This window comes from Onychostoma macrolepis, chromosome 03, assembly GCF_012432095.1.
Source record: "Onychostoma macrolepis isolate SWU-2019 chromosome 03, ASM1243209v1, whole genome shotgun sequence".
Taxonomy (NCBI): domain Eukaryota; kingdom Metazoa; phylum Chordata; class Actinopteri; order Cypriniformes; family Cyprinidae; genus Onychostoma; species Onychostoma macrolepis.
The window spans coordinates 6,622,551-6,641,123 of record NC_081157.1 but is presented as its reverse complement, the minus strand read 5'-3'; the positions used below and the strand labels follow the sequence as shown (position 1 = coordinate 6,641,123).

General features: G+C 38.5%; 1 protein-coding gene across 3 annotated transcripts in view; it reads right to left on the bottom strand.

The window, feature by feature from the left end:
* Nucleotides 1-18,573, bottom strand: part of LOC131537959 (cytolytic toxin-alpha-like) — a 44,832-nt gene that overhangs the window by 11,010 nt on the left and 15,249 nt on the right. For 2 of the 3 annotated variants that reach the window (XR_009270440.1, XM_058771698.1), the window contains exons 2-3: nt 14,120-14,212; nt 7,057-8,778 (exon numbers count right to left, since the gene is read on the bottom strand). Coding sequence is in view for 2 of the 3 variants with exons in the window: in XM_058771698.1 (XP_058627681.1) it covers nt 7,057-8,778; nt 14,120-14,210 (1,813 nt within the window). In the remaining variant the exon portion in view is untranslated. Of the gene's footprint in view, nt 1-7,056; nt 8,779-14,119; nt 14,213-16,388; nt 16,586-18,573 lie in introns of those variants that run through there. The other variant, XM_058771699.1, reaches the window with a different exon arrangement.

Here is an 18,573-nt window from a genome sequence, read left to right as displayed (position 1 = left end):
ACAGGGCACTTACGGTCGAATAGAACAAACGTGATAAGAGAAACATATGAAATGTGCAGAGTGGGGGGGCACGAGGACTGGTATTGGGAACTGCCGATGTAGCCTATTGTAGTAATGTTGTCTGTGGTATTCTGGTCTGTGCGCGTTCATGCGTTCGGGGGATGTGGCTTTGGACGGTGTTTGCAGGGAAGACGGGACGTTCGCTTTCAGTGCTATCAGGCTAAAGTTAGCATTTTCCAACATCTCCTACAACACCTTTAATGCCTACAGTTATGGCTGGTCAACAACAAGCTTCTTCCCGGGTTGGTGACATCACAAACTCAGAAATTTACATAAACCCCGCCCCCGGGAACAAGCAATAAAGGGGGCATGGAGGAAGAGTTTGTAAGATTCCTGTGTCGAAATGGACACAGATACGCCATCAAATCAACTCATCACGAGGTCCAAGTTAATCATCACTACCACTGACGTCAATATTCTGAGTGGTTTCCTGTCAGCGCCTTATTCTCTCTACTCAGAATGATGATAAAACTAATTTGATCAAGAAAATGACAAAGATCTTTTGTATCAAGAACTGAAAGAATCCTTTCACAACCCAAGAGAAACCTCGTGGTCGGGATGTATGGATCAGTATATCCACCGGAAAAGGACAATTAAATCAACTGATGCCCTCAGGCATGCAAACACAGGATTTGCAATGTGACTGTCCCATGACCCGCTTCCTGTCTTCTGCGTGTTCAACTCTTTTCCAACAACGAACAGACAAGTTCCAAAATAAAAGATTCCAAAAGACAATCTTTTAAAATCATTTAAAGTATTGGAGCAATATACTTACTAATAATTGTGTTTTATGCCCTTTTGTTTATGCGTGATGTGTTTTATGTAATCGGTGAATTAAAATTTTTGCCTCATAACTTTTCCCTTTAGCAGATAACCCGTGTTTAGTATCGTATTAAAGCTTGTGTTATTAGCAATAATTTGGTGCAAATGAAATGTCAATCTTCAGCATCATACGAATGATGGTAACACTTTATAGAAGTTTTAACAGAACTTCCAGAGATATTCCCCATGTGGAAGATCACAGATTAAATTAATATGTGTCCAAAGAGGAACGGTACGGGGCGGGGCTCAGCCCTGCAGGGACAGTTTGATTGGATCAAAATTCAGCCTGCTTAAAACTACGTGACACACAGCTCTTAGCTTGCTTGCTCTCTCGATCTTTGGCTCCCTCCAAAGCGCTCACAGCAATAACAGCAGGCTATGAGATTCTAGAACTACAAATACTTCATTGGAACTTCATTTGAAACTTTGCAACCGCCAGAAACTTCCAAAGCAGAGTCCTTGCAAACAGACTCTCATCAAGAAAGCTGAATGCCTCACTCTCACATCACCAGGCAACAGCCAACCACTGGAGGGCATCCCCAGAAACGCATCACCCAACGACTGAGTCAGCAGCCAATCAGAAGCGCCATGATTCCCTCAACCAGGAAGAGAAATCAAGCCAGCTGTCATCTGTCAACTTGAACGCAGGTAGCAAGCAAAATCTCCATATCTTGCTGAACTGGCTGAATTAATCTTTAAGCAGTAATGATAAGCTAAGATTCTCTGCTTGTGATTTTCCTCAGGTTGAATTTAAATATCTAGTCGCAGATATTAGAATTGTGGGAACTTTCTTCAAATCACAATAACTCATTTCCTGAATCGTATGTGTGTGTTTTAGTTTAGTTTAATGTACCGTAGGATAGCAAATAAACAACTGTCATTTATAAAGAATGCTTGTCTTGTGTCATGTATTTTGAAGTCAAACTTTGCACAGATTACGTTACCTTTGCTCATAGTTCATAAAAACCAATTGTTTTATTATCGTTGGCCATGAGATAAACAGAATTGCTAAGATACACTAAGTGCTAGACGCTGGACGAAGTGTCAGTGTATGCTATACATTTTTAATCAGTCTAATCAAGTCTTTAGAATTCGATTCCCTAAAAGCTAAAAAAAAAATTAAAAGCTAATTGTTCTTACAAGCTGTTGCCATGCCGTCAAAACTATAAGTGCTAAAAAAATCTATTCATATATGAATCTCAATTCTGTCTTCTAACAATTCTAATGGATTCACAAGTTTCAAAATCAATGTTCTAAAGCAACGGTTCTCAATCCTGTTCCTCCCGTCCCCTGCTCTGCACAAGCTCAGCATCTCTCTCATTCAGATCAGCAGCTCCAATAAACTGTGTTCAATTATACACTGTGTATAGACAGACAGATATTTTTCACATAGCTACAAGAAGCGTTAAACATGGACGTGCATGCTGGCAAACACTTCTTTCTGTTACAAAACTGCTACAACAAAATCATGTATTCTGCTCCATTACAGCTTTAATCAGGATGAAACAGTATATTAAATAGTATAAGCAGTATGTGACGTAGTGAGACCAACCCTCCCCTGTTACTCAGTCACAGAACAATACAAAACACAACACACTCTTACAATTTCAACTGTCTTTTCTTTTCATTGTAATCTAATAATGGGACTTGAACTTTAAGGTACTTGACTTATTCAAAACATACCAACAATCACAATTAAACCACTGAATTTAGGTCATCTATTGAATCACTTCAGCATATCATAAACAATGCAAAGTAACAATACAAACTTAGATCTCAACTTTGAAGTCAAAGCTTTGGACACAGTAATTCATGCATCAATTCATCAAAACCAAACATGATGGTGATGGAAATTTTCTTACATGTAAGGTTCAAAAGGAAATAAATGAGGTTGGTTTGTTGTGTGGGTATGAGTTCAGTTCGTGTATGAGAGCGTGTATGAGAGTTTGTTTTGAAAGTTCCGCTAAGCCCATCTTTTAAGGAATCTTCAATTATTTCGTTTCATTTTACACTTCATTAACATCTACAAACTCCAACTTCTTACTCTTAATAACGAAAACTCTCACTTTCAACTTAAAGATCTGTGCAGCAAACAAGGGCACTCTCCTCTCCTTCCACACATCTGTGTTCAATTTTATCTCCATTTCACTCAGCGTAACTGCTTAACTGACTCCTCCCAAAATTAACACGTTGCATTTTGGGTATCGTAGTTTGTTACCGTCACAAGTAGCATTTACAAATAACAGCGTATCTAAAGTATGAGACATCAACAAACAAAAAAACATACCATTCTGAAGTGTTCTATAAGAGCCGTGCTTGCACAGGTTCTGCGCGATCCTCTTCACTAATATCCTCTGCGTCTCAATCGGGCTCAAACTGATAAGCAATATAGACGATGCCATTGTTTACAATACAACCGGAGCACATGCTGCTGAGCAGTGGGACGTTTAGACGCGCACATGAGGCAGTTAAGCTAATCACAACACACTGGACCAGCTAACCAATCAGAGCCCATCACATGTTTCTGAGGAAGGGGCTTCATAAAAGCAGGAAATGATCAGCGCGTTTATCAGAGAAGGGACAGAGTGGTGTAGAATAAAGGTAAATTATGTGAAAAATAATGTGTTATTTAAAAGACAAAGCATTAACACATATTAGACTGCACCCCATAAACACAATCATCTTACTTTGTCTAAATCTGATTTCTTGATGATTTGATATTTTATAATAGTGATTTTATCATTTCAAAATATAAATCAAAAACTAGAAATGAACGACTAATAAGCCAATAAGTGCTTCTCTGCTCCCATCTACTGGTAATAATGATGATTTTATGTATTTTTAATTTTACACAAGTTAGTGCTGGGAGGTATACCGGTTCATACCAAATACCAGTGTTTATTTTTGTTGTTATGAATGTTTAGTATACTGCAATGTTTAGTATGTCGCTTAAACAACGTTCCGAAATGTGGCGCGACACTGTTTGAGAGGGGTTCCCAACACTTTAAAAACAGGTGTGTCTCATTTTAAATAAACACTAAAAACCGAGATGACACATTTACTTCAGTCAGAAATTTACTTTTGCAATGATTAAATGTTCAGCAATATCTTCAAAAGATTTTTGAACTTTGGCACAGTATTTTCTCTTTATAAAGATGATACGGCAAGGAAATACTACAAAATTTTGTTATGTGTAAATGTTTCAGTCTTGTATTGTTACAAGTAGTACTGTCAAAATTAGTGCGTTAACGTAGGCGAATCATTTTTTCAGTTTAATGCATTAAAAATGTTTAACGCAATTAATGCAGGGGCGGGGCTAGGGTTGGCCACTCATAACTGCTGTTTCTGTCAGTTTTTTTCTTGACAAGAGGTGCATTTATTCAGTCGCAGAACGTCTTTACGATCACATCAAACCAGAGACGTTTCAGACGCGCGTGTAGGATCTCTGTTACGGTGAGACAGGTCACCATGTGAGATATTGAGCCATCGAATCAACTCAGTCAAGAAGAATCTAAAGATTCCTCCCCCAAAATTCATCGCAAGCATTAAAACTAATCACACTATCACGTGACGTCAATATTCTGACTGGTTTCCTTAGCGTCTCTACTGAGAATGGTGATAATGGCTAACTTAATCAGGAAAATAACAAAGGTCTCTCTGTTTCAAGAGGAACCTTGTGATCCCAATGTATGGAACCTACAGTCTGTCCAACAGGAAAAGGACAATTAAATCAACGGACGCCCTCGAGCCTGCAACATGGGATCTGCAATGTGACTGTCTCATGACACGCTCCCTGACTCATGCATGTTCAGCTCGGTCTTCAACTCTTGCCTTTTTCAGACAAAGAAAAGTTTAAAAAACTATTTAAAAAGGACAATCATTTAAAATCATTTAAAGTATTGAAGCAATATGCTTACTAATAATTGTGTTCTGTGCCCTTTTATGCGTGATTTGTTTCATTTTAATCTTTAACTTGTAACCCTTTTCTTTTAGCAGGAAAAGCTAATAATGTGTGGGAAATATGTTTTGTCTAGTATCGTATGAAACCTTGTTGTATTTGCAATACCATGGTATGGATGAGGTGTGAAAATTCGGTATCATACGCACGTTATGATATTTCATAGAAGTATTAAACAAACTTTCAGAGATGGTCTCCTCCATGATGGATGAAGCATTATGTTAATTTATGCATGAAGAGGAACCGTGCGGGGCGTGGCTCCGGCCTGCTGCAACAAGCCGATTGGGACAATCGCTCCTGGGACGGACTTAGTAGTCCCACTTAAAACTCAATTTTTTAATTGAGTCCCACTTAAAACTCGCGGCAACCTTATTCATTGTGTGGCGAATTCAAATGCTTCTCACTGGATCTCGCAGCACTGTTGCATCTGTGCAGTAACAGTGTCACAAAATCAACTTTGGCTGAGTAAAGCTGTTCTGAGCTCGGACAAGTTTGTTTACGTCGCAGCCCGAGCTGATAAATGGTCCGCGCTGCGCAGCTGAAGTGTAGCGCGGTTTAGTTTAGTTTGCCTTTTGATGTTTCTCATATGCTACCGAAATGTCAGCGCTTATGAATTGAACAACCAGTACAACAGTACAACCACTCACAAAAATTACTCGCACTGGCAGAATAAATGGTCGCAAAATGTGGTCGCAGTCTGGAGCCCTGCCTCTAATTATATTTAAGGGACAAGTTGTGCACCTCTGACATTGAACTTTTGGCCGTGTCTTCACGTCCCTTTTATCTGCCCAGGGCATTTCCACAGCTTTTTTTATACTGGTTTATATTCATCTGAAAGCGAATGGGACTACAGCTACAGAACATATCAAGAACATTTTAGATAGACTGGAATTAATTTCTTCGGATTCTCTAAAATTTATTCTGGGCGATTTTAATCACTGCTCGGCAGAATTTGTTTTTTTAAAGGCTTCCATCAGTATGTCATATGCACTACATGTTTAGTAGTCCAGCATCTCTCCCCAATGAGCACCTCCCATCAGTTTAGTTGCACCCTACTGTTATGGAAGGAACAGAGGAAGCATTCAGATCCATCTGTAAAGCTTTATTCAGAGACGTGGTCAGTAAACAGGAAAGTTTCTGACAACGGCAAACAGGTATATAGACGGCAAGGCAAGAGAAGTATCCTAAACAGGTGTGTTCAATCGTCGGCTAACAACATCCAGAGGGCTTAGACAAAGAGGTAATCCGTAAACATAAGCAATGGTCTGGGCTGGGGCAAACAGTATCCAAACGGCAAGGCAAAGGGTAAATCTAAGATAAACAGGCAAGAATCAAAAACACAGGAAAACAGGCAAGGCTATGACTTCGACTAGATTAGGAAAACTTAAGAGAGGCTCCGTAGAGTAGCTATCACAGTGACAGATGCTAAACAATACTCGGCGATGACAGAGAGGAAGTCCAAGACTTATAAACGTGTCTGATGGGATCAGCTGTGTAATCAGTGCAATGTGTGATTGGTGACAGCTGTGATCAGTGCAGTGGATGATGGGAATTGTAGTCTGGTGAAATGCAACAGTAGTGTAGTGCAGTGCAAGAGTCCATGTGATGAGCGGGTGACCTCTGGTGGTGAGTGAACGGAAGTGCATGGACAGGATTCGTGACACCTACACTTGGGTAAAAATTTCAATAAATTACAGATGTTGACAGATGAACTCGAGCCTCCTTTGGACTCATGGCAGGTCAACTCAGGTAAAAAAAAAAAACAAAAAAACAAAGTGTGATAACAAAGCTGCTTAACGTCTGTGTTATTAGTTGAGCCTCTGATAGATTTTAAAATGGAGGTGGTGAGAATAGTGGACAGGTGTCAGTTATAATTCAGAGAAAGATACTCCACAGCAGAGGAAATGGATGCATGCATAGCAAGCACACAGACCTAGCAAAACCCTAACCATCACCCACAGTGATATCATCTTGATTATGCCTTTTTTAGTAAGTACTATCCCCACCGTGTACCTAATACACCTGATGGGTGGTTATTAATATAGAAGCTGTTGAAATAATGAATATGCTGCTGTGTGAACAGGGCAGTTTGGTAGTCACACCTGTTAAATACAGTCCCAAACATAATTCTAAATGTTGACTGTTTGAACATAGCAAATGTTTTTAGGAAATTTTTAAAAAGAAAGTATTCATAAAAATGTGCAGATGACACTTACTTAAATAGAGTGTCTCTGGGCTGACAGTCTCACTGGCTTCACTGACTCCCACTTTACCCACTATCCTGTAGCGGATCAGGTACTGCTTTCCAGACTCCAATCCAGTCAGCTTGAAGTCTTCATCAGTTGTGTCTTTGACAAGCCACTGTTCCTCAGCTCCAGAATCTGCTTTCACCTGCTTGTACTCCAGTCTGTACTTCACTGTTTCTCCAGTTGGGGACTTCTGCAGTTTCAGGGACACTGTATGTTCCAGGACGTTGTTTACTGTTGGTGGGGGCGGTTTGGACACAGGCTGGAACTTTGTGTCGGTCAGTTTCCCATTTTCATACAGATAGATGGAGGTGCCTTGAATGGAGGGATTGGAGATGGCAGAAATAATGAATCGGATACTCTTCTCATTTTTATTGGCCTCTGAATATTTCTCGAAGAGACGCAAGTTCTCTCTCATCTTTGCAATGACTTCAGGATCTTTGAACCACTTTCTATCTGATGCCACAGAAAGCAGGGTTTTGTTTCCATCTAGCTCTTTAAACTTGTCAGATTTTAGAAACTCTTTCAGGGTTGAAAGATATGGGTCTTTATAATTTAGAGATGTGAAGGTCAGGCACAATACTACATCAATATCAGGATCAAGAAGGATGGCGTTGAGCCTGTCTGAGTCTTCTATGTTGATCTCATTCAGCGTCTTGCTGGGATTATTCAATAAGTTAAGTTCAGACTTTGCATCATCTAACCATTGGTTAAGTAAGTCAGCGTTAAAAGGGGAGTTTCTGTGTATCTTCAGGATGTTTTCCAGGGATTGTTCCTCCATACCTCCTCCTCGAATGGCAGGCAAGACCCTGGCCAGTGCTTTCTGGAGCACCATCTTGTAATTGATAAATGAATCCTGAAATGAGTGCAACCTTGCTTTAATGTCACTGAAAACATTTACCTCTGTTCTTCTGGACAGGTCATTGCATGTCCTCTCTACCTCCGCCAGCTCCTCCATCATATCTTCAGTGTTGGAAATCAAACGTGTGCTGATTTCTCTCACCAACCGAGCTGCATTTGTATCCAGTAAAGATAGAGGATAGAGCCAGACTTTTATTGGCACTGCATTCTGTGGATTGGCCTTCAGCTGTTTGGGGAGGTTCTTGTACACCTCTAGTGCCTCCAGGTACGTGCTGGGGTTCTGCTCAAGATGGAAGTCACCGTGAAATGTGCAGGTGATATTCTCAGCCTTTTTATTATCTTCATCTGTCATTTTTACAGCTCCTTCTCCCTCAATGGAAAATCCAGAGATCTTCTTGACCATGACATTCAGTTCTCCCTCAATGTCCTGCTTGTTTTCATCTTCTGCAAATGAGCGTTCAAACACCATGAAGGCCTGAGCTCCGTACAGCACAGCCGTGACCACGTGAGTGGCAGTTTTCTTCTCAAACACCTGAGGGTATGTGATCTGGCCCAGCTGAGTCATAGTGAGTTGATCGAATCTTGAGGTTTCACTGTAATGCATTGTTACTCTGGACTGTTGGTTGGAGGATTTGGTGTCACGCAGGTACTTGGCAGATCCTCCCACCTCCACCAGCCCCCCTAAGAAACTGGCCTTCAGGGAAGCGCTTACATCTAGAAGACTGGACTTACTAGAGAGAGAGTCAGAGCTACTGAACTTCAAATCTGTCATGAGCTGCGGACGACTGTCCAAATCTTCCCTCAGCGATTTCTTATCCCACAGAGTAACACCTGAAATGAGAAATGGTTTTAACAGTTACATATGAGGAAACAATGTACAACTGAAGTAAAAATGCTTCCTGTATCTGTAAGACAATTTTAAACTAATATTTGTGTGCTTCATTTTATTGTGTCGCAAATTAGTTATGTAAATCTTTGGTAACACTTTATAATAACTGCACGCTATGAATCATTAGGTAAGCATTAGTAAATAGTCAGTTCATCCTTTATAAAGCATTGTTCCAACATTAATAGTCATTAGTAAGCAGTTTGTAAATACAGCTATAAATGCCTTGTTCTTGATTTAGAAGCATATCTATTACAAAGGAGATTTAAAGGCTCAGTTATCTTCCTAACAGAAAAAAATAAACAAACACAACACAGAGGGATACAGAACTCAGAAATATTTATTTCAAGATGAAAAAAATTAAACTGTCCAACTGTACACTTTAATTTTTCTTTTAGTTGTACAGTTGTACAGTTTCATTTTGCATCTTGAAAAAATATTTCTGTGTTCTGTATCCTCTGTGTAGTGTTTGTTTAATTTGTCTGTTTGGAAGATAAATGAGCCTTTAAATATCATTTGTAAATGCTTTACAGGGTATGAATAGTCCTCACTTTAGATGAGCTCACAAAAATAGATGGCTGGCAACTACTAAATGTTTTATAACTACCTGACTTAATCATGAATTACAGCAGGAATATGTGCTAATAAAGCATTTATTAACACACTGAGCAACTATTATCATGTGTCTAAATAATAAGATTTATAAATGTACATTTAAATAGTTTATTAATCATTTACTTACACTTTCTAAATGATCTTATGAACCACTGACAACTCCTAAATAACTGGTTTGTAAATAACATAATAATTTAGAAATGATAAATTGATCATTAATAAAGTATGAAAATACAATTATTAAACATTATAGATATGCTCAATAACAAAACATTTATAGCTGTATTTATAAACTGCTTACTAATGCCTATTAATGTTGGAACAATGCTTTATAAATGATGAATTGACTATTTACTAATGATTAACTAATGATTCATAGTGTGCAGTTATTATAAAGTTTTACCAAATATTTTTAGTAATACTTTATAATTACTTTCATTAATAAGTTATTAACAAACATTATATAATGCTTAACAGATCAATAGTTAATATATAGTCATATAACTTGTAATATAGCTCTCTGACCCTCCATAGGCAGCAAGGGTACTAACACGGTCAAGGCCCAGTAAGGTAGTAAGGACATCGTTAAAATAGTCCATGTGACATCAGTTGTTCAACCATAATTTTACGAAGCTACAAGGATATTTTTTGCAAAGTAAACTAAAATAACTCTTCTAAGTATTACAACGCATGCGTGTTCTTTCCTTTTGCTAACAAGGCGCAGCACATGCGTGTTCTACGTCAGCAGCACCACACACATGCACCATGGTACTCTCATTAAAGGTGGAGGACTGTGCCGTGCACAGCCTGGAGACAGATCTCCGCTTGTTCACAATACAAGGGTAAATACAAAACTAAGTACAGTATAAAGGCTAATGTTTTTTTTTGTGTGTGTTTGAAGAGCAGAGTTAGCATTTGCCGTCTAGTTGTAGTCAATATACTTTTGTGTTTTTTAAATATCCTGTGCATAGCACTTCATCGTTTATATCAGGGCTATTCAATTGGCGGCCCGCCAATCATCTTCTTCTGGCCTGAGGAAGAGTATGCAGGTTGCACATTCGCCTTGAATTGTTAGTTTTGAATTGTTAGTTAGTTTGTCCACAAGTTTAAAGACAGTGTTATCATTCATTACTTCTGGCGAGAAATAGCGCCGACACATATTATAGGGACAAATATTTTTATCAAAGCAGGAAGTATAGTTTGAAAATCTGCGTGTTTGGCTGTAACGTTACTCATAAGCTGAGCCGCTTCAGACAAGCCGCCAGCGCTTCAATGGACAAAACCACACACAATGATGTAAAAATACGTGGTTTTAAATCAGTTATAAAATCCTAAATGACTGTAAAGTCATTAAATCAGTTATAAAATCCTAAATGACTGTAAAGAGTTGGTAGAAAACTGGATATGTGTCACATCTGTGTCATGTGCATCAGGTTTTATTAAAGAAACAGCGCTGCTTTTAAACTGAAACCTGCTGCAGTCTGTGATTGATGGAAATCAAAGAACTAAAGAAAAAGAGAAATCACTTGACTGCTCTGCTCGCTGATTAACATTTGTAGCTTGAATAAAGAATAATCAAAACAGCTTATGCATACAATTTATAGTTTATGAAGATTGTTTTAAGTTTACTTATAAAAAGTTGTTATATTTTTCAAAGCCTATTAAATGTTAACAATAATATCATAACATTTCAATTATATTGTAATATTAAATGGCTATAATGGCTAAAATTAAAGGAAAAAATGGATTTAATAGAGACAACAGAAACATTGTTTGTATCAATGATTCTTCATTAATAATAGGCTAGTAAAAAGATTCCATTAAACACATATATAAAATATACCATCTTTATGTTGTTTCTATATTAATTTGGAAGTTCAGTGTAAACATATGACAACACAAATATATTAATATGCATTTAGTCACTTTTTTTTTTATTATTAAAGGGGTCATATAATGCTATATCCACTTGTACAAGTTGATTGTACTGAAATGTGTGTTGGCAGTGCCTGTACACAACCATCCTATAATGATAAAAATTCATCCAGAGTTTTTTTTTTTATCTCCTAATATGTTTTCCCCTGATATGTTTTATATCAAGAGATTTTGTATTAAACAACAACAAATTATTTTGATGGTCCACTTTAGACATTCTGCTAACTATAAGTAACTTTGTAACCACGTCAAGTACATGTCAACTAATTCTCATTCATTTGTAACTACATGTCTACTAGCACTCAGTAGGGTAGGTTTAGGGTTAGTAGAATAAGCTGACATACTTGCAAAGATTTTCATAGTCAGTATGTTGTATGTTGTGGACCCATCAAAATAAAGTGTCAGAAGTTATTAAGCAGACAGTCTACTAATACTCTAATGACTGCTAGTTGACATGTAGTTGCAAAGTTACTTACTGTTGGTAGAATGTCTAAAGTGGACTATCGAAATAAAGTGTTACCGTGTTAAAAGGTCAAGTTTTTTTTTTTATAAATAAAGTGCTGCTGCTCGAATTGAGTTGGGAAGGTCATTCTGCCAGGAGAGAACAGTTAATGTAAAAGTCCATGAAAAGGATTATGTGCCTTTTTGGGATGGCACAATAATGCGCCATTCACTTGCAGAACGCAAACTCCTAGAGGGCACATAAGTCTGAAGTAGTGAATTTAGGTAAAGTGTTTTGTACGCAAACATCAATGCCTTGAAATTTATGTGAGCAGCTATTGGCAGCCAGTGCAAAATGATGAACAGTGGTGTGATGTGCGTTCTTTTCGGATCATTAAAGATTAATCTTGCAGCCACATTTTGGATTAATTGTAGAGGCTGGAAGACCTGCCAAGAGAACATTGCAATAATCCAGTCTGGACAGAGCAAGAGCTTGAACAAGGAGTTGTGTTGCATGTTCCAAAAGAAAGGGCTTGATCTTCCTAATGTTGTATAAGTGAAATCTGCAGGACCGGGCAGTTTTTGCAATGTGGTCGGAGAAATTCACCTGATCATTAATCTCCAAGGTTTCTGCCTATTTTTGAAGGAGTTATGGTTAATGAGCCTAACTGGATGGTGAAGTGAAGTGATGGGTTTGTTGAAACCACAAGCAGTTCTGTCTTGGCAAGGTTGAGTTGAAAGTGATGGTCCTTCATCCAGCAAGAGATGTCTGTTAGACATGCTGAGATGTGAGCAGTTATCGTCGGATCATCAGGATGGAATGAGAGGTAGAGTTGAGTGTCATCAGCTTAGAATTGATATGAAAAGCCATGTTTCTGAATGACAGAACCTAGTGATGCCATGTAGACAGAGAAGAAAAGTGGTCCAAGAACTGAGCCCTGAGGCACACCAGAAGCTAGATATTGCAATTTGGATACCTCACCCCTCCAAGATACCTCGAAGGACCTATCTGAGAGGTAAGACTCAGACCACTGGAGTGCAGTTCCTGAGATGCCCTTTGCCAATAAGGTTGACAGGAGGATCTGGTGGCTAACCATATCAAAAGCAGCGGACAGATCCAGCAAGATAAGTAATGGAGATTTGGAAGTTTTAGGGCAACACCTGAGAGCAAGAGCAAAAAAAAAGAGAGTCACAATTCCTGCGTTATTGAGCAGTGGTGTCAACTATCTCTTTGTGCCACCTAGTGGTGATTTTGCGAACGAGTTTCACATATGACTAGGTTTTGTTTAACGCCGTGGTCTCCCAGTAGCGGTACACATGGCGGTAATAGGCATTTTGGTTGAATACCTACTGTAGCTAGACTTGCTTCAGACTCATTGTGCCAGAATCCTGGATAGGTTTATGACGTTGTCTTGTCATCCTTGGCCTCTTTGTGGAATTTGGCTCTTTTTGTTGTTTCAACACTGTTCTGATAGAATCTTGTCTAATTCTTTCTGATATGCTACAAATTGGACCAAATTTTTGTTGTAATCTTAACTGGTAAATGGAAAATAAGCAAATGTGCATTCTAAAAAAAAATTTTTTTTTGTCAAAACTTGAACATTTGAAAATGTTCTGTTGTTGTCACCCAGCCATTTTTTTTTTTTTTTTTTTTTTTTAATCTGTTGGTTTTTGATATAAAACTTGTGTATGACTACTTTCTGAACATTTCCAGCACATTTTAACGGTACTGTCATCTGTCTGTGCCAATAGACTTGTGGGCAGTACGCCTACATATAGCGCAGTTACGCTTTGGGCAACCAAAGTTCGAGTCCTGACTTGCTGTCCTTTCCCAATGTGTCATTAAATCATTGAAATATTTACTTAAAATCTCAGGGGGTACTTCAAGAAAATAATTTAGGCCAAAGGGGTTTGGCTGACAAAAATTTTTGAACACCAGTGCATTAGATAACATATCAATCATTTTAATAAGTTTGAGCTATTAATTAATGTATAACATCTGTAAAATCATTTGCAGATTTTTGTGAAGTGCATAATCATAAATTAATTTAAAATATAATAATATTTTTAGGCATTTTAATTTACATGAACTAATGATTTGTTCATCGTTATGTAGCACATTATCTCATACCTGTAAGTATTTGAATATATATTAACTAATGAGCTGTTAAGCATTATCTTGAATTAATATAACTATTAATGAAAAGTATTATAACACTTCCATACTTTTTTGTGGATTCATAATTAGTTGAAAAAGGGAAACAAAAAGCTTCTTTTTTGAAGTAGGTAAAATACCTGGAATGAAGGAATCCTTGCGGCAGTCATACAGCATACCAGGAAACAGAGGTCTTCCTAGGGCCGCCAGTTCAAAGGTTTCTGATTCCATGTCTGTAGTGAAAATAAAAACAGCAAGAACAATGATATAATAATAATTATATAATAATTTTATCATTCTAAAATTCTTGTTAAAAACTTGTTAGAGTTTAGTCTAACAAGTATACAAAAAATATTATTATTAGTTCACACAGTGTTTCACAAAGTTCACAAAATCGTGTCCAATGTAATCTAATTCTGTTTAAAAATCCAATAAAAACAAATAAAGTCATAACTCTTTCTTTCACTGAATGCAGTAACTCCATCCATTTAAAGATTTCTACATGACATTTGCATCTGATTAGTCTTAAGATATTTATTTTACCTAATACATTTTGAATCTTCCCTGTTCTCAGTACTTTAAAGGGTTAGTTCGCCCATTTAAGACATGAAGTTGTATGCAATCCTTACCAGCACTATAGTGCATACACACTGACCCACCCTTTAGTCACCTCCTGGTCAGAGTTCTGGCCGCTGGAAGTTTTCAAGATAGTACTCCCGGTTAGTTTCCGGGCCTCAAAACTGTGCGTTTTACGTGAAAAAGTATTTGCGTTTCAAAGCTTGATTAATTTACATCACAAAAACACGCCTGACAAAATTCATACCTCAGTTTTAATCGGCACTATTTTCTTTCCATTTCTATCAATCCGCGCTGCTGTCAGCGTCAACAGTGCGCGTTCAGATCAGCTGTTCCATAGTGTTTACACAATCGAATGACAACGACATAAAAGTAGAAAATGAACAATGGTGCGAACTTGTAAATTCCCAGGCTGTGACCACAAGATTGTGCCGGGACCACCGTTCAGATTCCATCGTTTTCCAGTTTCGGATATAGCTACGAGACAGCTTTGGCTGGTCGCCATCGGCTACTCTGCGGGAGCTAAAATATAGAGAATCAAGGATTTCCGTGTGTGCAGTGCTCACCCCAACCAAGGAGGAAAAAGAAAAAAAAAGATTTTAAAGAGTTTTGCTGTACCAGTACCATGGGTAAGCTCTATTTACTAACTTTATGATCCAATGTCTAAACTGTACGGTAAACAAGCTGATGTTTAGACTCCAGTGGAAATCACGTGAAAAGAAGTCTAATATAAAAACAGTATATAGGGATATATGTACAATTTGGTGAGAAAACTATTTGATTGAACACACACACAATTGAGGTTTTGTGTTGTCAGCGAGTCGCGCTATCAACAGCTGATCTGAACGTGCGCACTGTTGACGTTGACAGCAGCGCGGATTGATAGAAATGGAAAGAAAATAGTGCCGATTAAAACTGAGGTATGAATTTTGTCAGGCGTGTTTTTTGTGATGTAAATTATTCAAGCTTTGAAACGCAAATACTTTTTTCACGTAAAAACGCACAGTTTTGAGGCCCCGGAAACTAACCGGGAGTACTATCTTGAAAAACTTCCAGCGGCCAGAACTCTGACCAGGGAGGTGACTAAAGGGTGGGTCAGTGTGTATGCACTATAGTGCTGGTAAGGATTGCATACAACTTCATGTCTTAAATGGGCGAACTAACCCTTTAATTTCAGTGGAAAAGCAGCTTATGTATCACAGAACTAATCGTTGCCTGGGTTGCATAGGCTACGTATGTGTGGGGCGGATCTATCAAAATAGGGGCGAGACTGAGTTTCTCCCAAGGTTTTTTTTTCTCCATTCTGTCTCAGAGGGAGTTTTGGTTCCTTGCTGCTGTCGCCTCTGGCTTGCTCAGTTGGGGACACTTAATTTCTAGCGATTATCGCCGATTTGATTGCACAGATACTATTTAAACTAAACTGACCTAGACAATGTCATCTCTGAATTGCCTTTAACGGAAAATTGAGTGTTTAATCTTATCATTATACATTACTGACACTCTATCTTTCAATTTGATACTGTTAAGTGCTTTGACACAATCTGTATTGTTAAAAGCGCTATATAAATAAGGGTGACTTGACTTGACTTGACCCTTTTGGGGTAGGGGTGGGTTTTATTTTGGTGATTTCAAATATCCGTAATAGAGCAAGCAAAGCAAGGCAAACGCACACCTTGTGAGGTGCAAATTGAAGGAAAGAATATAAATAAATTAGAGAACAACTGCACACTCACTTAAGCATATTTATTAACTAACGTTTCGGCTAGTAGCCTTTTTCAAGGTATAACTTCATATGATTTCAAATATCAACATTGGCTTCCAGAAATCGCTTACCCTGCCTTTAACACCTGCTGTCGCTTTTGTCCACTTTCAACCACTTCTGTCCTGATTTCTTGAAGAAGAGGATTTATGGGTGAGCAAATGAATGGACACATGCAATTTACATATAAACGTGACCGGAGACGGCAGGGTTGGTTAGGGTAGGAGCTAAACTCTGTAGGACACCGGCCCTCCAGGACCGAGTTTGGACACCCCTGGTTTATCCTTTCCAAACAAACTTTTATCTCAGCTGAAAATGTTGAAATCCTGTCTGGCTTGCGCACTTCCCATAATGTTTATGCGTTATATCTGTAGGCGGACTTTTGTGGCAGTTTGAAAACATTCAACCACATGAGCGTCTACACCATGAACACAATCCCGTCGAATGCATTTTCGACTACCTCTGGAAGTGGTCGAAAGTGGACAAGCTCAAAACGTTTTACACCCCGTGTTTAGCATCGTCCACTTGTGATCTGACCAGGTGTAAACAGGGCTTGAAAAAACAGAAAATATTCCAAAATACTTCCTCTGTCACCACTGGACTGGCCATTCGTTTTTAATGAACTCTTCTTTTCATACCGCTACTTTGAAATGCATTATGATTTGTGAGATAAAGTTTAAAACATGCCAAATAATGTTAAATTCATGTTTATATTGGGAACACAAACCTTTAAGAAACATATTAGATGCTGTCATTAAAACCCATGTTGTTGCAAAGGACACGCAGTGTTGGGGAGTAACTAGTTACATGTAACGTAATCACGTAATTTAATTGCAAAATAAATGTAATTGTAATCAGTTACAGTTACTGAGAAAGAAATTGTAATTAAATTACAGTTACTTGTGAAAATGTTAAAAATTACAAAGGGGGTTACATCTGAATTGTATTCACACACACACCCACATACAGATTTAACTGATTTATTTCATAAATTGCAGTGACTGCTCTAAAATATTAGACACCATTGTTTCAGGAGTTAAGGACACAGAATAGGACACAAGCTTATTCAATAACTCCTATTTGGATTAATGTATTTGGTTTATTTTTTAAGATTAACTTGTTTTTTCTAAGCTACTGTTAGATGCCAGTGTTTCCTGTCACAACTATGCAAAGATTTGATTCCAAAAACCGTATCAAAGCTATTAAACTATTTATTGTTATGGTTTTAAATCTGTATTTAACCTCAGAATGATCTCAATCTCAGTCTGATTTTGTGGTGGCTGTGCTTTAAAATTTAATTATTATAATTTTAATGCAAGTGATGAAGGATTTTGAAAGTCTGACAGTGTTGAGTACTGTTGTAAGGTTAACCCTGCCTGGTTTACATGTTTTAAAAATGATTTAAAAATGACATTAGAAAAGCACTTCTCCGCCTAAGGGTCGTTTATATTCCTTTCCGGTCCTGAAAGAGAGGCCATGGACAAGTATATTCGTGAATCACTTCAGGCTGGGCTCATTCGCCATTCCTCCTCTCCCGCCCGGTCTTGGGGTTTTCTTCGTTCAGAAGAAGGACGGCCCCTACGCCCTTGTATTGATTACAGAGGTTTGAATGACATTACTGTAAAGAATAGGTACCCCTACCTCTTATGTCTTCTGCCTTTGAATTGTTGCAGGAGCCGGGTCTTCACCAAATTAGACCTCCGTAACGCCTCGGGAGGATGAGTGGAAGACGGCATTCAACACCCCCTCGGGACACTACGAATATTTGGTGCTTCCGATTGGTCTTACCAATGCTCCAGCCGTCTTCCAGGGTCTCGTCAATAGCGTTCTGGGTGACCTGATTAATCAGTTTGTCTTTGTGTATTTGGATGATATTCTGATTTTCTCCCTTCTCTCCAATTACACACTCAGCACGTTAGACGGGTCCTCCAGCGTCTGTTAGAGAACCAGTTGTTCGTCAAGGCGGAGAAGTGCGAATTCCATGCCGAGTCCGTTACGTTCCTTGGCCATATCATCTCTACCAGGGGGATCAAACCAGACCCTGCTAAGATAGAGGCTGTCGCCAAGTGGCCAGTCCCCGACTCCCGTAAGGCTCTGCAGCGTTTCCTGGGTTTTGCCAACTTCTATCGGCGCTACATCAGGAACTTTGGTCAGGTCGCTGCACCGCTCACGGCTTTAACCTCCACCAAGATGTCCTTCAGGTGGAACCAGGATGCTCAGGTAGCCTTTGATACATTAAAGTCCCGTTTTGTCTCTGCA